The sequence below is a fragment of the Hyla sarda genome, chromosome 5 (assembly GCF_029499605.1).
Source record: "Hyla sarda isolate aHylSar1 chromosome 5, aHylSar1.hap1, whole genome shotgun sequence".
NCBI lineage: Eukaryota > Metazoa > Chordata > Amphibia > Anura > Hylidae > Hyla > Hyla sarda.
This window is the reverse complement of record NC_079193.1, coordinates 371,914,696-371,939,095: the sequence shown is the minus strand read 5'-3', so window position 1 is coordinate 371,939,095 and position 24,400 is coordinate 371,914,696. Positions and strand designations below refer to the sequence as shown.

At 43.0% G+C, this 24,400-nt stretch overlaps 1 protein-coding gene across 3 annotated transcripts in view; it reads left to right on the top strand.

The window, feature by feature from the left end:
* COL22A1 (collagen type XXII alpha 1 chain) overlaps nucleotides 1–15,290 on the top strand; it is a 395,576-nt gene extending 380,286 nt beyond the window's left edge. For all 3 annotated transcript variants that reach the window (XM_056522812.1, XM_056522815.1, XM_056522813.1), the window contains 8 exons: nucleotides 1,101–1,172; nucleotides 1,729–1,764; nucleotides 2,240–2,284; nucleotides 5,027–5,206; nucleotides 6,289–6,355; nucleotides 10,622–10,804; nucleotides 12,516–12,593; nucleotides 14,432–15,290. In XM_056522812.1, coding sequence (XP_056378787.1) covers nucleotides 1,101–1,172; nucleotides 1,729–1,764; nucleotides 2,240–2,284; nucleotides 5,027–5,206; nucleotides 6,289–6,355; nucleotides 10,622–10,804; nucleotides 12,516–12,593; nucleotides 14,432–14,619 — 849 coding nt within the window. In that variant the 3' untranslated portion in view covers nucleotides 14,620–15,290. The remainder of the gene's footprint in view (nucleotides 1–1,100; nucleotides 1,173–1,728; nucleotides 1,765–2,239; nucleotides 2,285–5,026; nucleotides 5,207–6,288; nucleotides 6,356–10,621; nucleotides 10,805–12,515; nucleotides 12,594–14,431) is intronic.
* The last annotated feature ends 9,110 nt before the right edge of the window (nucleotides 15,291–24,400 follow it).

Below are 24,400 nucleotides of genomic sequence, written 5' to 3'. Positions count from 1 at the left end.
ACTATAATACTGCTTCCTATATACAAGAATATAACTACTATAATACTGCTCCTATATACAAGAATATAACTACTATAATACTGCTCCTATATACAAGAATATAACTACTATAATACTGCTCCTATATACAAGAATATAACTACTATAATACTGCTCCTATATACAAGAATATAACTACTATAATACTGCTCCTATATACAAGAATATAACTACTATAATACTGCCTCCTATATACAAGAATATATCTACTATAATACTGCTCCTATATACAATAATATAACTACTATAATACTGCTCCTATATACAAGAATATAACTACTATAATACTGCTCCTATATACAAGAATATAACTACTATAATACTGCTCCTATATACAAGAATATAACTACTATAATACTGCCTCCTATATACAATAATATAACTACTATAATACTGCTCCTATATACAAGAATATAACTACTATAATACTGCTCCTATATACAAGAATATAACTACTATAATACTGCTCCTATATACAAGAATATAACTGCTATAATACTGCTCCTATATACAAGAATATAACTTCTATAATACTGCCTCCTATATACAAGAATATAACTACTATAATACTGCCTTCTATATACAAGAATATAACTACTATAATACTGCTCCTATATACAAGAATATAACTACTATAATACTGCTCCTATATACAAGAATATAACTACTATAATACTGCCTCCTATATACAAGAATATAACTACTATAATACTGCTCCTATATACAAGAATATAACTACTATAATACTGCTCCTATATACAAGAATATAACTACTATAATACTGCTCCTATATACAAGAATATAACTTCTATAATACTGCTCCTATATACAAGAATATAATTGTTTTTCCACACACAGAATTTTGATCATTATTTTTAGCAGAGTAAAACTATAATGTGTGGATTTGCACCTTTTTCTTTGTTTTGGACCCACTCCTGGTTTTGGCTAAAATTCTAACCAAAATACTATGTATGAACAAAGCCCAATACTGCCTTCAATTCCGAACTACACTTTTTGTTTCCCCTTATTTTTCTTTGTATTTTTTTTTTTGTGCAATTTAGGGGCCTAAAGGAAGCAAAGGAGACACAGGAGCTGCCGGAGTTCCAGGATTTCAAGGACCCAAAGGACCACAAGTACTAGATTATTTCTTCAGTTTTTTTTTTTTTTTAAGATCAGCTATCTATCTATCTCATATTTATCTATCTCATATCTATCTATCTCATATTATCTATCTATCTCATATCTATCTATCTCATATCTATCTATCTACCTATCTATCTATCTCACATCTATCTATCAATCTCCTATCTATCTATCTATCTCCTATCTATCTATCTATCTATCTATATATTTATCTATCTATCTATCCCCTATCTATCTAAATATCTATCTCACATCTATCTAATCAATCTCCTATCTATTTATCTATCTATCTATCTCTTATCTATCTATCTATCATCTATCTATCTAAGTCATATATATCTATCTATCTATCTATATCCTATCTATCTATTTATCTATCTCATATCTATCTATCTATCTCATATACCATATCTATCTATCTATCTATCTATCTATATCTCATATCTATCTATATCTCATATCTATCTATTTATCTATCATCTATCTATCTTTCCATCATTTTACTGTTGTATGAACTCCATTCCTTATATAGTTTTTGTCTCTTAGGGAACACCTGGAGAGAATGGGTCACCTGGAAAAGAGGTAGGACTTTTCTCCTTACTCAGGGGTGGGTTCACATCACGTTTTCTCCCATACTGGAGTCGTATGCAGGGAGGAGCTAAAACCTCGCGCTCCCGTATGTCATTCATTTCAATGAGCCGGCCAGAGTGGAACGTTCGGTCCGGTCGGCTCATTTTTGCACCTTATGCGCATTTTCCCCGGACCTTAAACTGTGGTCAACCACGGTTTTAGGTCCGGTTGTAAAAGCGCATACGGGGCAAAAATGAACCGACCGGACCGAACATTTCCCTTCGGCCCGCTCATTGAAATGAATGACATACGGGAGCGCGAGGTTTTAGCTCTCCCCTGCCGTATGCCTCCCGTATGGGAGAAAACGTGATGTGAACCCAGCCTTACAGTCATTTCGTCACCTTTTCTGTGTCTTCTCTGTAAATTTCTCCCTTCTCTATATGATTTGCAGACATAAAATACATTTTTAACCGTTCTTTACCCTCAGGGAATTCCTGGAAAAACAGGAGAACGTGGACCTAAAGGAGACAGAGTAAGTCACGTCCCGCTCCTTTCCCATCTGAATTGTTTGGAGGTTCCGGCTCTGAGCCCCTGTAACTCCTGGGCACTGAGAGTCTGTGAGACCAGTGAAGTCAATGGGAGATTTCTATGGTGGGAGGTCTAGTGATACTAATCCTTCCATGGTCCGAAGAAGATTCTCTCCTAGGTCCTCACACCGACCGCTCCATTTACTGTCTATATATTTCTGTCTAGTAACAGGCAATGCATTGGTTAATCTGCATCCGATGGCTCTTATAGATTGTGCACTGAATAATGGAGATGCTTATAAGTAGCTGGAGTGTTGTGACGCTCTGAAAGCTCTCGAGACTTGAGATGATCTACGTAAATAGGTCGTACAAGTCCCAAATGACGTCTAAGCTTCTTAGAACTTTTAGCATTATAGTTTTTGCATGGCGTTATCTGCTTTGTTATCTACCACTGACGTAAAATTGGCTACAATATAACTTTTAAAGGGGTACTCCGGTGGAAAACTATATATTTTTTAAATTAAAGGGGTACTCCGCTGCTCATCGTTTGGAACAAACTGGAGCCGGCGCCAGGGAGCTCATGCCCCCCACTCCCCCCATGGTTATAGACCCCCACTCCCCCCATGACACCACGCCCCATCCCTCCCCCTCAATGCAAGTCTATGAGAGGGGGCGTGACATCCGTCACGCCCCCTCCCATAGACTTGCATTCAGGGGGCGGGCGGGCGTGACGTCATGATGGGGCGTGGCTATGACGTCATGAGCTCCCGGCGCCGGCCCCAGCGTTCGGAACAGTTTGTTCCAAAAGCTGAGCAGCGGAGTACCCCTTAAACTGGTGCCAGAAAGTTATACAAATTTGCAAATGAATAGTAAATCACTTCTATTTAAAAATCTTAATCCTTCCAGTATTTATCAGCTGCTGCATGCTCCAGAGGAAGTTCTTTCATTTTTAAATTTGCTTTCTGTCTGACCACAGTGCTCTCTGCTGACACCTAAAGCCCATATCAGGAACTGTCCAGAGCAGTAGAAAATCCCCATAGCAAACCTATCCTACTCTGGACAGTTCCTGGATGATTGGCTTCAGAGAGACCCGGCTCACGGCGCTGATCGACCAGAGAGGTAGGTTGGCTTAAAAGATAATTTATTGACCAGAATGCAACGCGTTTTGCTGAGGAAGCTGCGCATGCACAGCGAAACGCGTTGCATTTTGGTCAATAAATCCTCTTTTGAGCCGACCTACCTGTCTGGTCCATCAGAGCCGTGAGCCGGGTCTCTCTGAAGGCCAATCATCCATTGCCGTACATACTCCGGAGGACAGCAGACGACCTACTTTATATACCTATTCCCTTGTTGTGTAGGGTGAGCAGTTAACTTATATACTAATCTCACTACCTGGGTCCAAACAATATTATTCTATGGAGCGCTTACTTCCCTATCTCTGGACAGTTCCTGACATGGACAGAGGTGTCGGCAAAGAGCACTGTGGTCACACAGAAAAGAAATTAAAAAATAAAAGAACTTCCTGTGTATTATGCAGCAGCTGATAAGTACTGGACGGATTAAGATTTTTAAATAGAAGTAATTTACTCATCTGTTTAACTTTCTGGCACCAGTTGATTTAATAAAAAAAAAAAAATAATCCACCGGAGTACCCCTTTAAGTACATATGAACAGACTTATCAAATATTATTGATCCATGCAGATATGACAAAATAAGTCTCGGAACTGGGAACAGACAGGAGCGACTAGGGTTGAAGTAGTAGAGGGAAGCTAGTATTGTATGGTAACTAGGCAAACCTGAATATTCACACCTACATCTAGGCACTGGATACATTTAGGCATACTACAACCTTTAGTTATCACCGACCAGTCCACCACATCCAAGGTTAAGTCCTCTGATGAACCATTCTGACAATTAGGGAAACATGTCGGGATGGTATACTTTTTTTTTTTTTTTTTTTCAACCTCAGTTGGTCCCCAATGGAGGCCATGTTTTTTTACAAACACTCATTCCATGATTTATTTTAACAAGTTAATATTAAGACTAGGATAGAGGTAAGGGTGCCCTTAGGGAAAGTTATGGCTGCTTACATGTATATGAGGATGTCTGAACGTTTCTGCGAACAGGGACACTGGTGCAACTGCATGGTACAGGGAACTACAATCATTTGCATAATTTTTTTAGTAAAAGTATCTGCTTTATTAAAGGGGTACTCCAGTGGAAAACATTTTTTTTTTTAAATCAACTGGTGCCAGAAAGTTAAACAGATTTGTAAATTACTTCTAATAAAAAAATCTTAATCCTTCCAGTACTTATCATCTGCTTTTATGTTCCACAGGAAGTTCTTTTCTTTTTGAATTTCCTTTCTGTCTGACCACAGTGCTCTCTGCTGACACCTCTGTCCATTTTAGGAACTGTCCAAAGCAGGATGGGTTTTCTACGGGGATTTGCTTCTACTCTGGACAGTTCCTAAAATGGACAGAGGTGTCAGCAGAGAGCACTGTGGTCAGACTGAAAGGAAATTCATAAAGAAAAGAAATTCCTGTGGATCATAACAGCAGCTGATAAATACTGGAAGGATTAAGATTTTTTAATAGAAGTATTTTACAAATCTGTTTAACTTTCTGGCACCAGTTGATTTAAAAAAAAAAAATGTTTTCCAGTGGAGTACCCCTTTAAGACACCCTTACTGAAATAAATCACTGCACTTGGTATTATCACTTATGCAGGTTGTGCTCACTTTCAGGGTGATCCAGGTACCAAAGGTGACAAAGGCATGCAGGGAGAAAAAGGTCAAGCTGGACAACCTGGCTCCCCAGGTCATAAAGGTCACACTGGAATAATGGGCCCTGTAGGACCACCAGGAGAACGAGGAATATCAGGACATCCAGGCCCTCCTGGACCGCAAGGATTGACCGGCCCAAGGGTAATTCTTTAAAATTTATATAATTAAGGCTCAGTTTTACGATTTTGTTTGATGCGTCATAGACTTTTGTAATAAGTTAAAGGGGTACTCCGCCCCTAGACATCTTATTCCCTATCTAAAGGATAGGGGATAAGATGTCTGATTGTGTGGGTCCCACCGCTGGTGACCTCCGCAATCTTCCTGCTGCACCCGGCGTTTGTTTAGAGTGCCGTTATCAGCACCGGAGGCCCTTGATGTCACGACCACGCCCCCTCAATGCAAGTCTATGGGAGGGGGCGTGACAGCCGTCACGCCCCCTCCCATAAACTTGCATTGAGGGGGCCAGGCCATGACGTCACGAGCCTCCGCCCCGCATTGCCAGTCATCCGGCATGGAGCGAAGTTCACTCCGTGCACCGGATGTCTGGGGATCTGAAGTCGAGATTGTGGGGGTCCCCAGCAGTGCGACCCCCGTGATCAGACATTTTATTTCCAGTCCTTTGGATAGGGGATAAGATGTTTAGGGGCGGAGTATCCCTTTAAAGAAAATCTGGCGGCTGCAAATCACGATCCAAACTGCTGACACTGTTAGATGCTGTTAGGGCAAAGAGACGCGTGTTGCCTTTTATATATTTGTTTGTGCTTCCATAACATTACAACTTTTATTCTCTGGTGCCAAGCGTCAAAGAGGCGTTCCCATGAGAGTGCTGAGGGCTGGAATGCCTCCTTTCTCCTCCTACCATCTCTGTTCCTGCTTGATTGACAGTCAGCTGGAAGCCGAGCCCTGTTTACAAGTCTTGTTCCTGCTCTGTGCATACAAGCTTTGTTCAGGTGTGATATATATGTAAAAAGGCTCAGCTTCCAGGTGACTGTCAATCAAGCAGGAAGGGAGGACAAACTTCAGGTCTGTTTCTCAAGTTCCTGAACACTTTTTTCTGGGAATGCAAACCAGATAATTGTAGCATTTGGGATCATATAATCCGTGATTCCGGAATTTTTGGTCTTTTAATAATTTGTTCTAATAGAAATGAGTCCCTCAGCTCAGCTCTCAGACCCTGTAAATATAAATGTCCTATAAACACAATGTTCTCTGATTCCCCTCAGGGAGACGCCCCATCAACCGATACTCTAAGAAGATTAATTCAAGAAGAGTTGGGAAAGCAACTGGAAGGTGAGAAAATAAAAAGAGTCCTTATTTGTGACGATTGTAGTCACTGAAACCAATAAATACAGTGACCCCCCCCCCCCCGACCTATGATGGCCCCGACATACGATCATTTCAGCATACGATCACTCTCAGAGACCATCGCATGTTGAAGGCAGCATCAACATACGATGCTTTTGTATGTCGGGGCCATCGCATAAACGGCTATCCTCCAGCGCAGACTGCTTCAGCTGCCACTGGATAGCCGTTTACGGTGCCCCGTGTGGTCCGCTGACGATCACTTACCTGTCCTCGGGGCTCCGGCGCGTCCTCTTCGGGATCCCCTGCATCGTCGGCGCTCTCCATCGTCGTCATCACGTCGCTTCGCACGCCGTCCCGTCATCCAATAGGAGCGGCGTGCGTAGCGACGTGATGGTGGAGACGGAGAGCGAGGATGCCGGGGAAGCAGAGGCCTTGCCGGAGCATCGGGGACACCCCGGGGACGCGGCGACAGCGATGGACGGCGACATCCAGGGCAGCGGTGACGGTCCGGAGCGGCGGGGACACGTGAGTATAACCTCCAATACCAGTGGTCTTAAACCTGCGGACCTCTAGATGTTGCAAAACTACAACTCCCAGCATGCCCGGACAGCCGTTGGCTGTCCGGGCTTGCTGGGAGTTGTAGTTTTGCAACATCTGGAGGTCCGCAGGTTGTAGACCACTGTCCTATACTTTACATTGCACGGATCCATCAACATACGATGGTTTCAACAAACGATGGTCCATTTGGAATGGATTACCATCGTATGTTGAGGGACCACTGTATTGGATTTAGAATCATAGAGACATGCTTAGTAGAGAGACTGTCCACATCACTATGGTCGGATGGAGGGTCATGTAAGAGAGGGAGTGAAACATTCCAGTTTACGAGTCCTTCTTCTTCTCTTCTGCCTTTTGTGTGGTTGTGGTTACTGACTGCAGAGGTAGCGCCCCCTATAGCAGTGCTTCTCAACCTTTCTCGCGACTGTATCCTCAAAGGGTGAAAGTATGTCTGCAGGTACCCCTCGTGTGTAAGTTTGCGCGGAGTTTACGCGCGAGGGGTACCCGCGGACAAAATAAGTCATAAAAGTACTCAATTTCATAATGGTGTGTGCTTACCTTTCTAATGCGATAATAATGCGATACTTAATCCCCTTGTGCCATTAACCCCCCTCTCTCTGATCCCCTTTTGCCATAATCGGATAATGGGAAAAGGGAATCAGAGAGAGGGGAGAATAATGGCATAAAAGGATTAAGATATGGGGGGGAGGATAATGATTCCCCCCTCCGTATTAATGCCCTTTTGCCATTATTCCCCCTCCCTCCGATCCCCCTTTGCCATTACCCCCTCCATCTTAATCCCCTTTTGACATTATCCCCCCCCCTCCATCTTAATCCCCTTTTGCCATTTTAATCCCCCCCTCCATCTTAATCCCCTTTTGCCATTTTTATCCCCTTTTGCCATTACCCCCCCTCCATCTTAATTATTCCCCCTCCCTCTAATCCCCTTTTGTCACTATCCCCCCGCCCTCCATCTTAATCCCCTTTTGCCATTTGAATCCCCTTTTGCCACTTACCCCCCCTCCATTTTAATCCCCTTTTGCCATTTTAATCCCCTTTTGCCACTATCCCCCCCTCCACTTTAACCATCTTAATCCCCTTTTGCCAATATCCCCCCTCCATCTTAATCCCCTTTTGCCATGTTAATCCCCTTTTGCCGCTACCCCCCCTCCATTTTACCCATCTTAATCCCCTTTTGCCATTACCCCCCCCCCCCCCCCTCCATCTTAATTATTCCCCCCGGGACTGATCGGGACCATTGTGGTAAAATCGCGATGTCCCGATCAGCTAGAACGTGAGCATAGGTCCCCTTACCTGCTTCCGTCACGTCCGATCGGCAATTGATTGCACCAAGCCCCAAATCCAGGCTTGAGCAATCAATTGCCGATAACACTGATCTTTGCCGTGTTAATGCACCAAAATGATCTGTGTATGAGATCGGTGTGTGCAGTGTAATAGCCACTAGGGGGGACTATAAGACTGCAAAAAAAAAGTGTGGAAAAAAAAGTTAATAAAGATCATTTAACCCCTTCCCTAATAAAAATAAATATATAGTTAATTAAACCGCGCGGTCAATGGCGTGCACGAAAAAAAAATTCCAAAGTCCAAAATATTTTTTGGTCACTATTTATATTATGAAAAAATAACGATCAAAACTCTGATCAATATAAAAATGGTACCGATAAAAACTTCAGATCACGACGCAAAAAATGAGCCCTCATAACGCCCCGTACACGGAAAAATAAAAAAAGTTATAGGGGTCAGAAATTTAAATTTTAAAATTTCCTGCATGTACATAGAAAAACATCAGAGGCATGCTGCCCTGTTCCTGTGGCACCCTATGATATCATAGGGAAAGTAAATACAGAAGCAGGGACTCCTGTCTATTGCCGGACTCCCTTCTCCAGGCGGTGCAGTGCTGTGTACATTGCTGCTCATCCTGATATGCTTTACAGCAAGCCCTATTGACATAAGCAACAATAGACTACAATTTTCCCATTGAGATGAAAGCGAAAGTTGTCTGGGTGTACTCTGTGAACTTTGCAGAGGTAATTTTACAGGGAGGGGGAGGTTGATCTGTGAGCAACATCTATTGTGTGTATCTCTGTTATCTACAAACTGATGTCACCTCTTACTGTACTCCTGCCTGTGGGAATAAGGAGGAGATTGCTGTGAAGTGATCTTCTGTACAAAACATGAAGTCTCAGCTTAGTTTTAAGCCAGAACGAAAACTGCAGGATTATTTTATAATATTAGAAAGCAAAATTAAAAATGACCAAAAAAATCACCAGAAATTCTTAAAAAATATGTTTAACATAAGAACTTAATTGAAACAATAGGTCAAGCGACTTGTCAGTCATGACATTTTTCTAATTTGTATGGTTGACCTAAAGGGTTAAAGGGGTACTCCGCCCCTAGACATCTTATTCCCTATCCAAAGGATAGGAGATAAGATGTCTGATCACGGGGGTCCCCGCGATCTTGGTTGCGGCACCCCAGACATCCGGTGCACAGAGCGAACTTTGCTCCGTGCCGGATGACTGGCGATGCGGGGCGGAGGCTTGTGATGTCACGCCCCGCTCGTGACATCATGGCCATGCCCCCTCATTGCAAGTCTATGGGAGGGGGCGTGACTGCCGTCACGCCCCCTCCCATAGACTTGCATTGAGGGGGCGTGGCTGTGACGTCACAAGCCTCCGGCGCTGCACCTGACGCTCTAAACGAATGCAGGGTGCAGCATGGAGATCACAAGGGTCCCCAGCGGCAGGACCCCCACGATCAGACATCTTATCCCCTATCCTTTGAATAGGGGATAAGATGTCTAGGGGCAGAGTACCCCTTTAAAGGGGTACTCCAGTAGAAAACTTTATTTTTTATTTTTTTTAAATCAACTGGTGCCAGAAAGTGAAACAGATTTGTAAATTACTTCCATTAAAAAATCTTAATCCTTCCAGTATGTATTAGCTGCTGAATACTACAGAGGAAATTCTTTTCTTTTTGGAACACAGAGCTCTCTGCTGACATCATGACCACAGTGCTCTCTGCTGGCATCTCTGTCCATTTTAAGAACTGTCCAGAGTAGGAGAAAATCCCCATAGCAAACATATGCTGCTCTGGACAGTTCCTAAAATGGACAGAGATGTCAGCAGAGAGCACTGTGCTCGTGATATCAGCAGAGAGCTCTGTGGCCGTGATGTTACCAGAGAGCTCTGTATTCCAAAAAGAAAATAATTTCCTATGTAGTATTCAGCAGCTAATAAGTACTGGAAGGATTAAGATTTTTTTTAATAGAAGTAATTTACAAATCTGTTTCTAAGTAAGAAGTAAGTTACAAAACTTTCTGGCACAGGTTGATTTAAAAAAAAAAAAAAAAAAATGTTTTCCACCGGAGTACCCCTTTAAGAGGTGTGACTGGCAACACATAGGAAGATACCATTCTAAGTGGAGGGAGAGGGTGGTTTTTGAGCTGGGAGCTTCGTGTTACCTGTCTGACTACAAATATTACTGAATCTTGAGTTTTTTAAGAACACAAAGAACATCTCGCATTGTTGCATGAACAGCAGGTTGACATTGTACATCATAAACCCCAATCATCCACATCGAGCTCGAGTCAAACCAGTGACCTGTGATGGGTTCGTATAGATTTTAGACATCTGCGCACATAACTATAATTTTTTCCTTTTCCTCTTTCAGCAAAGTTATCCTACATCATGTCTCAGATGCAGCCAGCCCAGATTAAATCCTATCAGGGTCGACCGGGACCACCAGGTACTCCTGGAAAAGATGGAAATGAAGGAAGACCAGGTGCAATGGGAGAACCAGGACAGCCTGGGATAATGGGACCAGAAGGACCTGCAGGACCTATGGGTCCAAAAGGTTAGAGGGAATGCATATATATATATATATAATATATAGATATACAGTAATCCTAGCTAAAGGGGTTATTCAGGAATAGGAAAACAGAACAAATTCCTTCCAAAAACAGCAGCTTTATATAGCAACAAAAAAGGGACATATACCGGCGCACCCTGCGCCTTTATCTCGTGTTTACAAGAGTATGTAAGTGTGTAAAGAAACTGCTCACCTTGTTGTGTTGCGCTCCGAGCACAATGACCGAGCTGAAAATGACCTAGGGAAGCGGGCGTGGATAGCAGCAGTAGCTCATGTCCGTCCGTACCCTGGAATCCTGGCCTGGTCGTAGAACTGGAGAGGACCACAACCTGCGGCGGTGTGCGGAGAAAAGGACACTTCTCTGGCACTTGTTGGATGTGGTTCTGTAGTAAAGATTTCAGACTTCAGAGTAGTGGAGATAAAATAGCGTTTTTTTATGTATACAAATTGGGGTGACCTGAGGAAGAGGGGTGCTGTCCCCTCGAAACGTGTTGTCACCCCAATTTGTATAAATAAAAAAACGCTATTTTATCTCCACTACTCTGAAGTCTGAAATCTTTACTACAGAACCACATCCAACAAGTGCCAGAGAAGTGTCCTTTTCTCCCCACACCGCCGCAGGTTGTGGTCCTCTCCAGTTCCAAAAACAGCACCACATCTGTCCCCAGGTTGTGTGTGGTAATACAACTTGGTTCCATTGACTAAAAATTGAAATGAGCTGCAGAACCACATCTAACCCGAGGACAGACGTAGCGCTGTTTTTGGAATAAATCAGCTCTGTTTTTTCCTAATCCTGAATAACCACCTTTAACAGTATCTATTGTGAAATATTCAACATAATAGTTGCCTATTAGGAAAGTCTGAGTTAATACTGGGAGGTCTCTATTCAGGACCCTCGTCTAGACCGTCCCGTTCTTCTCCCATCATGTCATCCGTTTGTATCCGTTATTGTTCAATTAATAAACAAAAAAAAATAAAAATTCTGAGCATGCTCAGAAGTAAAAACGGATCAAATAACGGATTGAAAAAAAGGATGCAAACGGATGACATTAAAGGCTCATCCGTTTTCCATAGACTTCAATGTTATATTTACTCTATCCATTTTTCTTCCGTTTTTTTTTTTTTTACAGAAGAATGTGCCATTTTTTCTGCCGTAAAAAAAAAACGGAAATGGGTGCATACTGGTGAAAACGGATGTGAAAGGATTGTAAAAAAAACTACCATTGACATGAATGGGATTTTTTTAAAACCGTTTTTAATCCGTTTACAGCCTGCTAGAACGGAACCGAAACGGGGATAAAAAAACGGGGAAAGACGGCCGTGTGAACGCACCTTTAGCTTTTGGGAAGCATAATGTCTTGTTCTGGAGGGCCCAGCACATCTGTGCGTAACATAGACATCTATTCATTGCAATAGGAACTGTGTAATGCTTTACTCTTCCTGTAGAGGAGCTGCAGGGAAATTGAACACTTCTTGCCGAGTTCCTCTGCAGATTTTAAGTGGTTACAAGTGGTCCCAGCCATTGGACACCATGTGATTGTCAAGGACGAGAGCCTTTTCCTACAATAGATTTTCAAGTTCATAAGAAAGAGAAGGAAGGCCACCTTGTGTAATGTCCATTATATGTTAGAGATCCGAATAGAGAGTTTAGGTTTTTAGTCTCTCGTATTTCATTCATGTATCATATTGTTTACAGGTGAAAGAGGAGCGAAAGGTGAAAGAGGAGAATATGGAGTTGGTCAAAGAGGTGAAATCGGCCCCCCAGGAATTCCAGGTATTTGACCGAATCTTGTCTGTACACATTGCATTGTTTTTTTCCCTTCTATTTTCTCATATATTACTCTTTAAAGGGGTATGGCAGTGAATTAAACCCATAGCCCATCTTTTCCATCTCACCAACCTATTTAATTGTCTAAATATCATTCATTAGCTATATAGAGCTGTTTCCCCTCTTTCCGTTGTCACTTACATGCAGGGAGTAAAGGAAAAGCGGCATCCAGCCATCCACCTTGTCTCTGTCCAAGTCCCTCTCTGAAAGCAGCCCCCATCATCCTGAGAGACACAGACCATGTGGTTTCTGCCCTGCAATGATGAGTCATGCTTCCTTTAGAACTAAGAACTGTGCAGCCTCAGCCAATCACACACTGAATCTCTCTGTGCTCATAGAGCAGGAGGGTGGGGGCTTGTCTCAGAGAGGGAGCTGGATGGCAGTGAGACCAAGGATGGCAAAGAATATCAAGCAGCCAGAAAAGGCATCAGGGACCACAGGAGAACATGGATATCAGGCAGGATCATTGACAGAAAACACATCCTGGTAGTGTGGTGGCATTAGAGTATATATATATATATATATATATATATATATATATATATATATATCCCTTTAATACTATTGTACATTATCTATGTTGTTTAAGGGGTTATTGCAATTGTAAGGAGTTGTCCCCTATCTAAAAATAGCTTGGTATCCTCTATCTAGTGGATAGGGGATAACTTATTAAGCTGAGGATACCCCTTGAAATAATATATTTTGTAGTGTGAAAAAATTAGTAGAAAGGAAAAAGTGGCACTCACCATAGGTCTTTAAAAGTAATTCCTTTATTATTCCATTTTGTTAAAATCAGCAGGCTGGGACATGGACGGAGGCTAGCCTCCGTCCACATCCCAGACTGCAGATTTTAAGAAATTGAAATAAAGGAATCACTTTTAAAGACCTATGGTGAGCGCCACTTTCTCCTTACTCTTTTTTCTTACAAGTCGCTGCACCATAGGTAGATCACCACCAGGCAAAACTACTCAGTGGCCCCCATATAATTGTATAGACTATTTTTTGTTTTGGTGATGCTCCAGGGGAAGTTGTGTAATTCTTTCCAGTCTGAGCACAATGCTCTCTGCTGACACCTCTGTCCATGTCAGGAACTGTCAAGAGCAGGAGAGCTTTGCTATGGAGATTTGCTCCTGTTCTGGACAGTTCCTGACCCAGACAGAGGTGGCAGCAGAGAGCACTGTGGTCAGACTGGAAAGAACTAAACAAATTTCTCTGGAGAATGCAGCAACTGATAAGTACTGGAAGGGTTAAGATTTTTACATTGAAATCACAAATCTGTATAACTTTCTGGCACTAGTTTATTTGAAAACAATTCCCCCCCAATGGAGTACCCATTTAATTTGCTCTGCAACATGTCCATCCCTGGTAAAAGTAAACTTTCTCAATAGATCTTAAAGGAGTACTCCAGCGCAACATGCAAAGGATAGGGGATAAGTTATAGATCGCGGGGGGTCCGAGCGCTAGGGTCCTCCGGGATCTCCTGGACTGGGCTGCGGCAGTCTGCATGAAGTGCAGTTTCGTCCTCAGCAGAAAGCCGCGGCAGACACGCCCCCTCCTGAGGTACAGGGAGGGGGTGTGTCGGCAGCTGCGTCATGCGGGGGACAGAACGCCCCCTTTCCAGCATACTGCTGCAGCCTCATCCAGGAGATCCCAGGGGGCCCCAACGCTTGGACCCCCTGCAATCTATAATTTATCCCCTATCCTTCGCAAAGGGGATAAGTTATATTGCACTACAGATGTCCTTTAACTTTTTAAACTAAATTCTGGAATGTCTCTCTCCTTAGGTGTTCCTGGAGAACCAGGATATGCCAAAGATGGAATCCCAGGAATCCCAGGTCATCAGGGTGAACCAGGGGCCCCAGGACCTTCTGGCCCTCAGGGACCTCCCGGATCAAATGGACAATGTGACCCATCACAATGTGCCTACTATGCCAGTTTAGGATCTAGGCCCGGTAATGTAAAAGGACGTTAAGGACATCAAAGAAGACCCAAAAGGACTTTCTGAAACTTGAATTTATTGCTGGTTTAAAGAACCTTCCGAAATGAAGGGTATTAGTAATACTCCATCCACAACCAAGGAGATTCCGACTGAGGGGGGAGGAAGAACAAATCTAGTTTAAAAATTTTTGCAAATTTTTGATGGATGAAACCAATGATTTACTGCCGGTCGGTCAAGGCTTTTTGTGTTCTTACATTATGTGTGTCATTTATGTATTTTTGTTCAAAAGAAGGAGTTGTACTTTGAAAGTACGATATATGCTTTGGAGACATTTCAAAGGAGACATAGTCCAAAGGAATTAAAATACAACTCGCCCGCTCCTGGTAGTAGAAGTGGCCTAAGACCAATGGTCCCTAAAGTACAACAGTAAATCCCTGGAGGGAAGATTTCCTTGCTGTTTCCCGTCTGTTGAACCCAAACCCTACCCAGAGTTGAAGGTTTATGATGGTCATTGTAGACTTTAACCTTGTGGCCCACAGTAGCCCCTTTGTGAACTCTTGTTTGGTTGTCTAGTTACGACTAGCCTCCCTCTCCAAGTGACCACCAATTCTGTATGTGGTGGCCCATGTTCTTAAGTGCTCACAGAACGTTTCATCTGAAAACGAAGAGTAAAAAGTAAAAAAGATTGGAATGAACGGGAAAGACTGTAAGTTATGTGCTATGTATGTACGAAAAATGAAGCTTTGAGAAGACATTGGGGGAGCAAAATGCACCAGAAAAGTGTCCAGTAAAAGGGTCATGGCTAAGAGGAGTCCAAGAAATTCACTTTTTTGGGTGAATAACAGCAAGAATTAGGCAACTCTGATCTTACTTGGTTTGGGTTAACATATCTGTACTTGTTGTTGGCCTTAGGGCCGAACTTGGCAATGTGTTTAGAGCAGATCTGGGAAACGTCAACAAGTCCTGGCTAAAACCATGGCCCCTGTTTAGTCCTTTAGGTGTCTGAAGAGTCACATACTTCATTAAAATCTACATTTATTTAACATGGTTTCCCCCTATTGCAGTAAATCACTTAGCGTTAAAACAACTAAACATGTGTTTTGGAGCTTTGTCTCCAATTTACAGGATTAGCCTAGTCCATAATAATGTTGGGTTACTAAAGGGTCTCCAACTACAGATGGAGGAGCAGATTTCCTTTAAATATTTTTTTTTTTTCCCAGCAGGATTGGTCAACTATGTCTAGTCTTACAGTGTATTGGTGGCCATAGCATGTCGTGTTTGCTTCCCTCTGCTTTATCTGTAGCCATTTTCTATCAATGGTAGCCCACATTGAACAACCCATTTGGTTAAAGCTATAGCTTAGGCATCCGATCATAGAATAGGCCCATAGATGTAACTTGAAGATTCTAGGCCTTAAATCTGAAACAAGGCCCTTGCTTTTTGCAATACTGGTTTCTCTTTATTTGGTCGAGGGCCCCCAAGACTTTCTCAGGTATCAGGGCCTGAGTGCAACTGCTACCTCTGCACCCCTTTAAAGGGGTACTCCACTGACCCAGCGTCCAGAACATCTTGTTCTGAACACTGGGTGCGGGCTATGGGGGTTGTGACATCATGGCACACCTCCTCAATGCAAGTCTATGGGAGGGGGCATGACATCACAAGGGGCCTGGCCGTGACATCACAACAAAATGTTCCAGACGCTGGGGAAGTGGAGTACTCCTTTAAGATACACCATTGAAAATAACCTCCTGAGTTAGGGCATCTACCCTTTGCCCCAAGAAATTAGCTAATAACTTATATAGTTACCATTAACAACCTCCCTGAAATGAGAAATGCCAAGATGGCTCATAAATTTTTATAGGGGTACTCCACTGCTCAGTGTTTGGAACAGCCATCAAGCCCCCTCCCATAGACTTGCATTGAGGGGGTAGGGCATGATGTCATGATGGGTGGGGCTCCCGGTGCTGGCTCCAGCATTCTGACCAGTTTGTTCCAAACGCTGAGCAGCGGAGTACCCCTTTAACAAAGGACACATCTGTACTACAGGAGATGTCAGGGTGGGGGCACCCAATGGCTCCCCTCTAGCAATTGGAAATTTTTTGTCGTAGCTCTTATAAAAAAAAAGAATATGTATTGTGCTGAAGATAAATTATTATTTGTTCATAAGTGGAGATATTACTGAGTTCAAAAAAGTTGTCATTGAGGGATCGACCTCCATGACTTTGGTGCTAGTTTTCCATTCTTTACCTTTAAGACATTTTTAGGTTTATTTGCCGACCATCAAAGTTTTCCTTTGCGCTATGCGGGGGTGGATACCTATCATTCAAATATGTGACTGTTTCTGGAAGGCGAACTTTTATGTATTTAAAAAAATTATATATATTGTATTGACATAAATACTTTTTAAAATTTGGGGTTTCTTTTTTTATCATTGGGGTCTTACAGTTCCTTTGATATGAATTACTATTTAACAGTAATCATAGGTTTCACTTTCTCTCTTATAACACTATTGGTTGATCAGTAAAAGGCCACACCCCCGAGGAGACCTTCGAAACTTCCACGCTTAGGGGAGATATTAAAGGGGTACTCCGCTGGAAAACATTTTCTTTCAAATCAAGAAAGCCAGAAAGTTAAGCAGATTTGTAACCAACCAACCCATAACAATTTTTTACAAATTAAAAATGTTTTTTTTTTTTTTCTCTGAAAAATTTGCAGCACTCGCAGAACCACAAACAATATCCACCCGACAATTGAGGTGGAAAATAAATGGGATAAAACTAAACACAAATTTAGAAGCCACATCCATTGCAAAACCAAAGGGGTAATTTATGCTATAACCTGCCCCTGTGAAAAAATATATGTAGGTAGAACCAAGAGACAACTGGGAACAAGAATTAAGGAGCATTTGTACAATATACAACGAGGATTTGATGGACATCCCCTGTCAGCGCACTACAAGCACTTCCATAAACAGTCTGCTGTAGGATCCTATTTTGTTGGTTTGGAAAAAATCACTCCACATTGGTGAGGGGGCAATTACATTGCACAATTATCCAGATCTGAAACCAGATGGATTTTTAACCTAAAGGGGTACTCCGGCGCTTAGACGTTTAAAATCAGTCCACGGAGCATGTTCGCTCCGGGTCTGATTACTGTCGATCACGGGGCCGGAGCGTTGTGACATCAAGGCTCCACCCCGTGTGATGTCACGCTCCGCCCCCCTCAATGCAAGCCTATGGAGGGGTCGTGACAGCTGTCACGCCCCCTCCCATAGGCTTGCATTGAGGGGGCAGAGTGTGACATCACACGGGGCGGAGCCTTGACGTCACAACGCTCCGACCCCGTGATCGACAGTAATCAGACCCAGAGCGAACACGCTCTGGGGACTGATTTTAAACGGGGTGCGGCGTGCAAGATCACGGGGTCCCCAGTGGCGGGACCCCCGCGATCAGGCATCTTATGCCCTATCCTTTGGATAGGGGATAAGATGTCTAAGCGCTGGAGTACCCCTTTAAATTCATTGGCCCCGTTCGGATTAAATGAAGAAATGGAATTGTTCGGCTTCTCGTCATAAAACATTTTATCACAGCATCCCAGCGCTACATATTCTGCGAATTCCAAAAACTACTTACTATAGGGGATTAACAAAGGGTTAATTTCCAGGCTGTGTCTGCCTATAAGTACCTGCTACACACCCACACCCAGCTCATCCCGACGAAGGAAGTCCGTAGTATTTCCGAAATGCGTCGATCAGCTTTGTAAGACCCTACGTGTCTCCTTAGTGACGTCACTATCCACCGCTCACTCCATCGAGCGACTTGCAGCGTGGACGCAGTCTGGTCAAGGCGCTACCGGCCGGAACGCTCTCCCACTGCCCTGCTAGAAGATCAATAACCCGGAGCAGATCATCGCTATCCAAGAACAACAGGTACCCACCTCCATCAGGAACATTATGTTAGATGTCGCTATCATTAAAGGGGTACTCCGGTGAAAAACTTTTTTTTTTTTTTTTTTTTTAAATCAACTGGTGCCAGAAAGTTAAACAGATTTGTAAATGACTTCTATTAAAAACACTTCTTTTTGAAACAGAGCTCTCTGCTAACATCATGAGCACAGTGCTCTCTGCTGACATCTCTGTCTATTTTAGGAACTGTCCAGAACAGCATATGTTTGCTATGGGGATTTCCTTTTACTCCTAACAGTTCCTAAAATGGACAGAGATGTCAGCAGAGAGCTCTGTGTTTCAAACTGAAAATAATTTCCACTGTAGTATTCAGCAGCTAATAAGTACAGGAAGGATTAAGATTTTTTAATAGAAGTAATTTACAAATCTGTTTAACTTTCTGGCACCAGTTGATTTAAAAATAAAGTTTTATCACCAGAGTACCCCTTTAAGGTATTAAAGAGTACTTTTCACCACTAGTTGCAGCGCTGTAGTACCCCAAAAATGTGCCCACCAAATCAGGGACGGACTGATCTACCGTTCATATAGTGTGTTACTATATAGTGGTCCAGCAAAGAAATTGTATTTTACTACATCCTATTTATCAGGTATTCTACATGTGATATTATTAGATTAAAACCTTTTCAAATCGCTGCTTTATATTTGGGATACTTTAATTAGGTTACTGTTCACCTAAGGTTTTTCATTTTTCCAGTGTGCAGTCTACATATCAACATCACTCTGAATCACCAAAACACTTCATTTAGAAGGTAGGTCAATATACCCACCATTCAGCCACCCTCTTTTTGTCATGTTATATCGATTTTCACTCAGCGCGCACTCCTGCTTATTTTTATTTTAGATTTGTAAATTACTTCTTATCAGCTGCTGTATGCTCCACAGGAAGTTCTTTTCTTTTTGAATATCCTTTCTGCCTGACCACAGTGCTCTCTGCTGACACCTGTTTGTCCTCGTGAGGAACTGCCCAGAGCAGGAGAGGTTTGCTATGGGGATTTGCTCTTACTCTGGACAGTTCCGGACATGGACAGAGGTGTCAGCAGAGAACACTGTGGTCAGACTGGGAAGAGCTACACAACTTCCTGTGGAGCATACAGCAGCTGATAAATACTGGAAGGATTAAGATTTTTATATAGAAGTAATTTACAAATCTGTTTAACCCCTTAAGGACACAACCCATTTTCACCTCTAGGACGCAGCCCTTTTTTGCACATCTGACCAATGTCAATTTAAACATTAATAACTCTGGAATGCTTTTAGTTATCATTCTGATTCCGAGATTGTTTTTTCGTGACATATTCTACTTTAACATAGTGGTAAATTTTTGTGGTAACTTGCATCCTTTCTTGGTGAAAAATCCCAAAATTTGATGAAAAAATTGAAAATTTTGCATTTTTCTAACTTTGAAGCTCTCTGCTTGTAAGGAAAATGGATATTCCAAATATTTTTTTTTTGGATTCACATATACAATATGTCTACTTTATATTTTCATCATAAAATTGACAAGTGTTTACTTTTGGAAGACACCAGAGGGCTTCAAAGTTCAGCAGCAATTTTACAATTTTTCACAAAATTTTCAAACTCGCTATTTTTCATGGACCAGTTCAGGTTTGAAGTGGATTTGAAGGGTCTTCATATTAGAAATACCCCATAAATGACCCTATTACAAAAACTGCACCCCCCAAAGTATTCAAAATGACATTCAGTAAGTGTTTTAACCCTTTAGATGTTTCACAGGAAAAGCAGCAAAGTGAAGGAGAAAATTCAAAATCTTCATTTTTTTACACTTGCATGTACTTGTAGACCCAATTTTTACAAGGGGTAAAAGGATAAAATTTATACTTGAATTTGTAGCCCAATTTCTCTCGAGTAAGCACATACCTCATATGTCTATGTAAGGTGTTCGGCGAGCTCAGTAGAGGGCTCAGAAGCGAAGGAGCGACAAGGGGATTTTGGAGAGTAAGTTTTTCTGAAATGGTTTTTTGGGGGCATGTTGCATTTAGGAAGCCCCTATGGTGCCAAAACAGAAAAAAAAAACCATGGCATACCATTTTGGAAACTAGACCCCTTGAGGAACGTAACAAGGAATAAAGTGAGCCTTAATACCCCACAGGTGTTTCATGACTTTTGCATATGTAAAAAAAAAAAAAATAATTTCACTAAAATGTGTGTTTCCCCCCAAATTTGACATTTTTTCAAGGGTTAATAGCAGAAAATACCCCCCAAAATTTGTAACCCCATCTCTTCTGAGTATGGAGGTACCCCATAAGTTGACCTGAAGTGCATTAAGGGCGAACTACAATGCTCAGAAGAGAAGGAGTCATATTTGACTTTTTGAGAGCAAATTTTGCTCGGGGGGCATGTCGCATTTAGGAAGCCCTATGGTGCCAGGACAGCAAAAAAAAATGACATGGCATACCATTTTGGAAACTAGACCCCTCGGGGAACGTAACAAGGGGTTAAGTGAACCTTAATACCCCACAGGTGTTTCACGACTTTTGCATATGTAAAAAAAAAATTTTTTTTTTTACCAAAAATGCTTGGTTTAGCAAAAATTTTACATTTTTAAAAAAGGTAATAGCAGAAAATACCCCCCAAAATTTGAAGCCCAATTTCTCCCGATTCAGAAAACACCCAATATGGGGATGAAAAGTGCTCTGCTGGTGCACTACAGGTCTCAGAAGAGAAGGAGTCACATTTGGCTTTTTGGAAGCAAATTTTGCTCTAGGGGCATGCCGCATTTAGGAAGCACCTATGGTGCCAGGACAGAAAAAAAACCCACATGGCATACCATTTTGGAAACTAGACCCCTTGGGGAACGTAACAAGGGGTAAAGTGAACCTTAATACCCCACAGGTGTTTCACGACTTTTGCATATGTAAAAAAAAAATATGTAAAAAAATAATAATTTTTTTTACACTAAAATGCTTGTTTTCCCCCAAATTTTACATTTTTACAAGGGATAATAGCAGAAAATACCCCCCAAAATTTGTAACCCCATCTCTTCTGAGTATGGAAATACCCAATAAGTGGACGTGAAGTGCACTGGGGGCGAACTACAATGCTCAGAAGAGAAGGAGCATCATTGAGCTTTTGGAGAGAGAATTTGGCCATGTGCATTTCCAAAGCCCCCCCGTGGTGCCAGAACAGTGGACCCCCCCCACATGTGACCCCATTTTTAAAACTACACCCCTCACGGAAGGTAATAAGGTGTGCAGGGAGAATTTACACCCCACTGGCATTTGACGGATCTTTGGAACAGTGGGCTGTGCAAATTAAAAATTTTATTTTTCATTTTCACAGACCCCTGTTTCAAAGATCTGTCAGACACCTGTGGGGTGTAAATGCTCACTGTACCCCTTGTTACATTCCGTGAGGGGTGCAGTTTCCAAAATGGGGTCACATGTGGGTATTTATTGTTTTGCACTTATGTCAGAACCGCTGTAAAATCAGCCCCCCCTGTGCAAATCACCAATTTAGACCTCAAATGTACATGGTGCACTCTCCCTTCTGAGCCTTGTTGTGCGTCCCCAGAACACTTTGCGCCCACATATGGGGTATCTCCGTCCTCAGGAGAAATTGCGTTACAAATTTTGGAGGCTTTTTTTCTTTTACCGCTTGTGAAATTTTAAAGTATGGGGCAACACCAGTATGTTAGTGTACAAAAATTTTTTTTTTTACACTAACATGCTGGTGTAGACCCCAACTTTACCTTTTCATAAGGGGTAAAAGGAGAAAAAGCCCCCCAAAATTTGTTAGGCAATTTCTCCCGAGTACGGAGATACCCCATATGTGGCCCTAAACTGTTGCCTTGAAATACGACAGGGCTCCAAAGTGAGAGCGCCATGTGCATTTGAGGCCTAAATTAGGGATTTGCATAGGGGTGGACATAGGGGTATTCTACACCAGTGATTCTCAAACAGGGTGCCTCCAGCTGTTGCTAAACTCCCAGCATGCTTGGACAGTCAATGGCTGTCCGGAAATGCTGGGAGTTTTTGTTTTGCAACAGCTGGAGGCTCCGTTTTGGAAACACTGCTGTAGGATACGTTTTTCATTTTAATTGGGGGGGAAGGGGTGGTGGGGGGGCAGTGTACGTGTGTATATGTAGTGTTTTACTCTTTATTTTATGTTAGTGTAGTGTTTTTAGGTTACATTCACACTGACGGCGGATTACACTGAGTCTCCCGCTAGGAGTTTGAGCTGCGGCTGCTGCAGCTCAAACTTGAAGCAGGGAACTCACTGTTATCCGCCGCCAGTGTGAATGTAACCTGTACATTCACATGGGAGGGGGGGGGGGGGGGCAAAACTACAACTCACAGCATGCACTGACAGAACGTGCATGCTGGGAGTTGTAGTTTTGCAACAGCTGGAGCCACACTGGTTGGAAAATACTGAGTTAGGTAATAGAACCTATTACCTAACTTGGTATTTCTCAACCAGTGTGCCTCCAGCTGTTGCAGAACTACAACTCTCAGCATGTACTGATTGCCAAAGGGAATGCTGGGAGATGTAGTTATGCAACAGCTGGAGGCACGCAAGTACAACTCCCAGCATGCCGAGACAGCCATTTGCTGTTCCTGAATGCTGGGAGTTGTAGTTTTGCAAGATTTAGAGGGGTTCAGTATGGAGATCACTGACAGTGGTCTCTAAACTGTGGCCCTCCAGATGTTGCAAAACTACAAATCTCAGCATGCTAAGACAGCAAACTGCTGTCTGGGCATGCTGGGAGTTGTAGTTTTGTAATATCTGGAGGGCTACAGTTTAGAGACCACTGTCAGTGATCTCTAGCCTGAACCCCTCTAAATCTTGCAAAACTACAACTCCCAGCATGCCAACACAGCAAATAGCTGTCAAGGCATGGTGGGAGTTGTAGTTTTGCAACATCTGGAGGGCGACAGTTTAGAGACCACTCTCTAAACTGTCGCCCTGCAGATGTTGCTAGGCAACAGACTCCCGGACACGCGGCGTCATACTCAACTCCACCGCCGCCATGATCACAGCCGCCGCCGGGTAAGTGATCGCCGCTGCCGCCGCCGACGCTGCTACACGGTTCCCCCCGCTGTGCCCAGACACCGATGGGTGGGCATAGCGGGGGGAACCAAACTTTAACCCCCCCCGCCCCCAGTCTGCTATTGGTCGGTCGCTCGGCCGATCAATAGCAGGGATGGGAGGGGTGGCAACCCTGCCACCTCACTCCTATCTCTTCAAGGGGGATGGAGGGTGTCTTGGACACCCTCGATCCCCCTTATTTTATCGCGGAGCCGCCGTTGATGGGCAGGGGGAGAGCGCTCCCCCTGCAAACACCATAGATGCCGTGATCAGAACTGATCACGGCATCTATGGGGTTAATGCTGCCGGGACCGGCGCGATCGCGGCCCCGGCAGCTGCGGTGGGACTCCGGCTGTGATTGACAGCTGAGTCCCACCCGCGATCTCCTGCGCTGCCCGCGGCAGAGCAGGAGATCGCTTGGACGTATGCACACGTCCATTTGCGCGAACGTGTAATTCGCCTGGACGTATGCATACGTCCAATAGCGGGAAGGGGTTAAAGGGGTACTCCGGTGAAAACCTTTTTTCTTTTAAATCAACTGGTGGCAGAAAGTTAAACATATTTGTAAATTACTTCTATTAAAAAATCTTACTCCTTCCAGTACTTATTAGCTGCTGAATGCTACAGAGGAAATTCCGCTCTCTGCTGACATCTCTGTCCATTTTAGCAACCGTGCATAGCAGATGTATGCTAAGGGCAGCATGGTGGCTCAGTGGTTAGCACTGCTGCCTTGCAGTGCTGGGGACTTGGGTTCAAATCCCACTAAGAACAACAATAAATAAAGAGTTATTATTATAATAACGT